General features: G+C 43.2%; 1 protein-coding gene across 1 annotated transcript; it reads left to right on the top strand.

Moving 5' to 3' along the window:
- The first annotated feature begins 613 nt into the window (after positions 1-613).
- On the top strand, positions 614-1,519 carry LOC114084585 (olfactory receptor 1L4-like). Its single transcript, XM_027925634.2, has one exon. The coding sequence runs from the start codon at positions 614-616 to the stop codon at positions 1,517-1,519; it is 906 nt and encodes a 301-aa protein (XP_027781435.2).
- Positions 1,520-5,405: the final 3,886 nt, after the last annotated feature.

Raw genomic sequence — 5,405 nt, 5'->3', positions numbered from 1 at the left:
AGTGGTGAAAATGAATGGCAAATGCAGTAAGGTGTCTGGTGAAGAGATTTAGAGTGGTATTTAGATGGCCTGGGTCCTAACTCTTTGACTAAATAGGTGATGATGATGATGATGATGATGATGATGATGATAGACTAATGATGAGTAGTCACATAAAAGTTATACAACTTATTATGTGTCAGGCAGTGTGCTAACAATTTTAAATTTACTATTCACTTTATCCTCATTACCAAGTCCAAGGATAGAAACTAGTATTTTCCTCATTAAAGAAGAAGGAACCGAAGCTCAGAGAGGACATACTACCTTATTAGTAAAGTGAAGACTCAAAATCAGGTATGACAACAAAACTTGAGACTTCCAATCATTACCTTAGAACACCCTTGTGAAATGTGGTTTCTTCATAAAAGTAGGATCATTCAATGAGCAATGTGGTTTTCAATCTGTTTTAGCAAGCAAAAATCTAAATTATCAAAATTTTTGTAAATACTCTGTGTTCGGGATGTGTATAAAAATTTACATATGGAACCTCAACATGCAGAAAGTCCACCTGGGGTTCCTCGGATTTCGGACCTGCTGACTCCTCACTCCTCAGCATTCCTACTTGGCTTGGAGTATGGCTCTGGTCAACCTCACATCCGGCCCAGATTTCCTCCTCCTTGGCCTGATGGATGACACAGTTGCCCATCCAGTGTTGTTCCTGCTCTTCCTCAGCGTCTATCTGCTCAACGCCATGGGCAACCTGAGCATGGTGGTACTGGTGAGGTCCGATGGGGCTCTGTGCTCCCCTATGTATTACTTCTTGGGTCACCTGAGCTTTGTGGATGCCTGCTTTACCACGGTCACGGTCCCCCGACTGCTGGTCAGCCTGCTCCACCCAGCTCAGGCCATATCCTTCCAAGCATGCTTTGCCCAGATATACTTCTTTGTGGCTCTGGGCATCACCGAGAGCTACCTCCTGGCGGCCATGTCCTACGACCGCGCGGTGGCGGTCTGCCGGCCACTGCACTACACCGCGGTCATGACACCCTGGCGCTGCAGGGCGCTGGTGGGTGCGTCCTGGGCGGCGTCCCACCTGCACTCGCTGCTCCACACCCTGCTCATCTCCGCGCTCTCCTACCCCCACTCTGCCCCTGTGCGCCACTTTTTTTGTGACATGACGGTGATGCTGAGTTTGGCGACTTCGGACACGTCCACCGCGGAGACTGCCATCTTCTCCGAGGGCCTGGCGGTGGTGCTGACCCCACTGATTCTCGTGTCGCTCTCTTATGCACACATCCTAGTCGCGGTGCTTCGAGTGCGGTCGGCAGGAGGCAGTCGCCGTGCCTTCTCCACCTGCGGGGCCCACCTGGTGGTGGTGTCGCTTTTCTTTGGCTCTGTCCTGTCTGTATATTTCCGACCTTCATCCGCCTACTCCGCGCGTTACGACCGCCTGGCCAGCGTGGTGTATGCAGTGGTCACACCGACCTTGAACCCGTTCATCTACAGCCTTCGAAACAAAGAGATCAAAGGCGCTCTATAAAGGAGGCTCAGATGCCGAGCCGCACCCCAAGATGTGTAAGGACAGGTCTGGGTTCACCAGCACTTTAGTAATAATACCCAAAACTAAGTTTCTCAATTTGGATCCTATGACATCTTATTTTTTTTGCTAAATAAAAAATTAGATGAAGTAAATATGACATGTTGATTATAGTGGTGGGTACATAGCAGTAAGTCCAATCCATTCAGTGTTGCCAGAGTGCTTGAACTAGACTTGACTTTAAAAAAACTGGGGGCAACAATGAAGGTAAGGCAAAGAAACTTTACCTGTTGGTGGAAAAGGGAAAGAAGAGTGTGACACAGCAAAGAGGGGTGGAGAGGAATGTTGAGAAGCAGGAGATGTCTGAGGAGTTTTTTCCACATTTTTTGTTGGTGCATTAGAGTTGTACATAACCATGGGATTTATTTTTACTTTTTCATACATGCACACAATGTAACAATGTAATTTGGTCAATATCACCCCCAACACTTCTCCCCTCCTTCCTCACCTCCCATCCCCTTTACTGATCTCCCTTTGATTTTCATGGGATCCCCACCCCATTCTCCTTTTTTTTTTTTTTTTTTTTTTGCTTTTTCCTCTCTAACTTCCACAAATGAGAGGAAACAGAGGACCCTTGACCTTCTGAGTTTGGCTTATTTCACTTAACATGATGGTATCTAGTTTGTATTCATTTTCCTGCAAATAATATAATTGCATTTTTCTTTATGGCTGGGTAAAACTCCAGTGTGTGTGTGTGTGTGTGTGTATGTATGTGTATATATATATATATATATATATATATATATATATATATATATATACATATACATACCACATTTTCTTTACCCATTTATCTGTTGATGGTCACCTAGGCTGGTTCCATGGTTTGGTTATAGTGAATTTTCCCTTTGAAGGGTATTAAGGAGGTTTTGTTGAATGTACTGTAATATAGCCCTGCAGACTCCTCCCCAGGAAACTTCAGTAAAAATCTAGTTATTTTAAAAGTGTTTTAAAATTTTTGAATTTTACCCCCTATATTATACCAACCACTTTCATTGTGAAAATTCAAAAATAAGGATAAAAATTTTCCTTCACCCACCCAAATCAACCTCCACTGCCACCCCAGTTGTCCCTTCAATCTCTCTCCCTGTCTCTTGTTGAAACATAAATAGTATCTTCCACTATATACTATTCTGCAATTTCCCTTTTTTTTTTTTTTGCATTAAAAAAGACATGTAGGAGATCTTTTCGCTACAAATAGAATATATTCATTTTTAATCTCAGGTCCAGAATACTAGATCCTATATATCTTCTGTGGCTTATTTAATCATTTCCTTATCAATAAGTGTTTTAATAAATATTTAAATATGTTTTCCCACTTTTTCAGTATTATAAGGATGTAATGGATATTCTTGCAAAAAAATAAAAATCAACATTTAGTGAGGAACAAGCCCAGTCCTAAGTGTTTCATACATCTATTTCAGTCCATAGAAGTTTCCACAAAGAAACCATTTCTTCCCCATAGTATAAGAGTAAAAACAGATTGAGAGAAATCAAGTAACTGTCCCAAAGTTGTAAGTCAAAGTCCTTCATCTCTTCAATGATTTCTAGTCTTTTCAATCCTTTTCATTGTATTGAGAAACTTTTAATAATATATAAATACTTGGAGTATAATTGTGGCCACCTTTTTTCTTTTATCTTATTCATTTTAATTGTTCCTGTTTATTTTTTCCTTTTTAAATTTTTTGATCAGCATGCATTAGCTTTACATATTAATGGGGTTTTGTGTGACGTTTCAATGCACGCATATAGTATGCACTGAACAAGTCCACCCCTTCCCGCTCTTAATTATTGAATTCCCTCATTTGTTCTTCACTTGGCTCCTTTTCTATTCTTAGTGTTCTTTATTTATGCCTTTTCTCTGCTTTGTCTTGTTTTGCATGTTGAAGTTTTCCCTGTGAGGTTAATCTTTTCAAAGAATATTTAGCTTAACTGATGCTAATTCTATTGTTTTTTTTTTTTTTTTTTTTTTTTGGTTTTCAGAACCATTTGATTTTTTGGCTTTCACAGTTAGTAATCCCTTCCTCTTATTTTCATCACGTTGTGGTACTTTTTCCTATATTCTTGAGGCTTATGTATCATTTTGACTTTAGGAGAGGGGTGTCTCTGCTGATGCCATTTTTGGATGTGACATCTCTTAGCATGGACAATCCAGGGCTGTTCTTTGGGGGATAGAGCTGAAGGCCTTCTGGGTCTCACTGGTCATGCTGATCCTCCTAGAGTAGTAGTTATATTTTATGTATAACTATGTGGCTTGGACTGCCTCTAAGGTGTGGATGGCATAAATTCTAAACCAACATGAGGGCGTTCGTCCTGGTTCTTAGGAGGAAGTATTTTCTTCCCCTTCATTCCTTAGTCGAAGAGGTCAGCTTCCTTTTCATCTTTTGCTGCTAGGTAGGAAGTTTTAGGAGAACATTCTCATTGAATTTGCAGTCTTGGAAATCCAGAATCCATGTGTGCTTCCAATTCTAGTCTCCAGTCCTATGTATCTCATAAGTTCATGTCCTCTGCCCTGTAACACTCAGGCTGCCAGGGCCTTGCAAGTGGCATCCATGCCCAAGGCTGCAGTGTTGGCTTCTGAGCCCACCATCCCTCAACCATGTTCCTCCTTCCTGGATCCTGGAGGTGTCCTGTCCTTTTGGCCAGCTCAGACATGTAGCTTCATGTGTTTAGTTCCTAGAAGCAGAGGATTTTCAGAGTTGCTACTTCAGATTTGCTAGACTCTTGCTTCCAAAGCAGAGTCTCCATGACTGCCTTGGTGGACTAGAGGCTGCTTTGTGTGTGTGGAGCATCTTCATCATTGACTAAGTCAAGTCTCTATAAAAACTGTGTCAGCTAGCTGGGGGCTTGTAATCCCAGCAACTTGGGGAGGCTGAAGCAGGAGGATACAAGTTGTAGGTCAGCTTCAGCAACTTAGTGAGAGTCTGTCTCAAAATATAATTAAAAGGGCTGAGGGTGCAGCTCAGTGGTAGAGTCCCCTGGGCTCAATCCCCATTACCAGAAAAATTAAAAAATAAAAATTTAAAAGATAAATCATGCATCAATGAGACACACAACTGTGGAAGAACAATCACATGGTAAGAACCGCTGGCATTACCATTTTATTAATAAGAAGTGGAGGCCCAGAGAAACAGGGACTCTTGCCTCAGGATACAGGGCTAAGAAGTGGTGCCACAGGGCTCTGAGCCCCACCTCCCTCCTCTCTGACTTCATTCCCAATATCCATGGGGGGATGGTCACTGCTAGGCTGTCAGGATATGTGTCAGTGTGCTGAGCACCAGCCCTGCAGAGCCGTCCACAGGTGAACAGCCAGAAGGATGGACATTGGAACTCAGTGGGTTTCATTTGGCCAGTGGCTTGCATCCCCCTCATGCCCAGGAGCCTGAGCTGGCCAAGGTGGAGTCACTTGGGTGGGCTTCAGGGGTAGGCGCCATACATTCACAGGAGAAAACCTGCAGCAGGCTTAGGCAAAGCTGCACAGGTCTCAGCAAGAAACACTAATGAACAGAGCCTGAGATGAAGCCCAAGTTAGAATGGCAGTGACACTTGGTTCTGTGGGCTGACAGCAGACCTCTGAAGGCTCAGAAAATGAGAAGCCGTTAACAGGACTAACACTTGTCCAAAGGCAGACAGCAACATGGGCCACAACCTGGGGAAGGACCACACTTACCCCACGCACCGTGACATAAAGATGCAGTGTCTTCCTGGCAGAATAAGGGCCACTGTGGCACATATCTTTATGACACCCCCTCTGAAAAGCCCTTCCTAAAGCTGCAACAATTTCTATACCTGATGCAGCTGCCAAGTGAGGCAGGCAGGGTCTCTGAGC

Source organism: Marmota flaviventris, chromosome 17 (assembly GCF_047511675.1).
Source record: "Marmota flaviventris isolate mMarFla1 chromosome 17, mMarFla1.hap1, whole genome shotgun sequence".
In the NCBI taxonomy this organism is placed as follows: Eukaryota; Metazoa; Chordata; class Mammalia; order Rodentia; family Sciuridae; genus Marmota; species Marmota flaviventris.
Note: the sequence above shows the minus strand (reverse complement) of the source record. Positions and strands in the feature narration are given on the sequence as shown.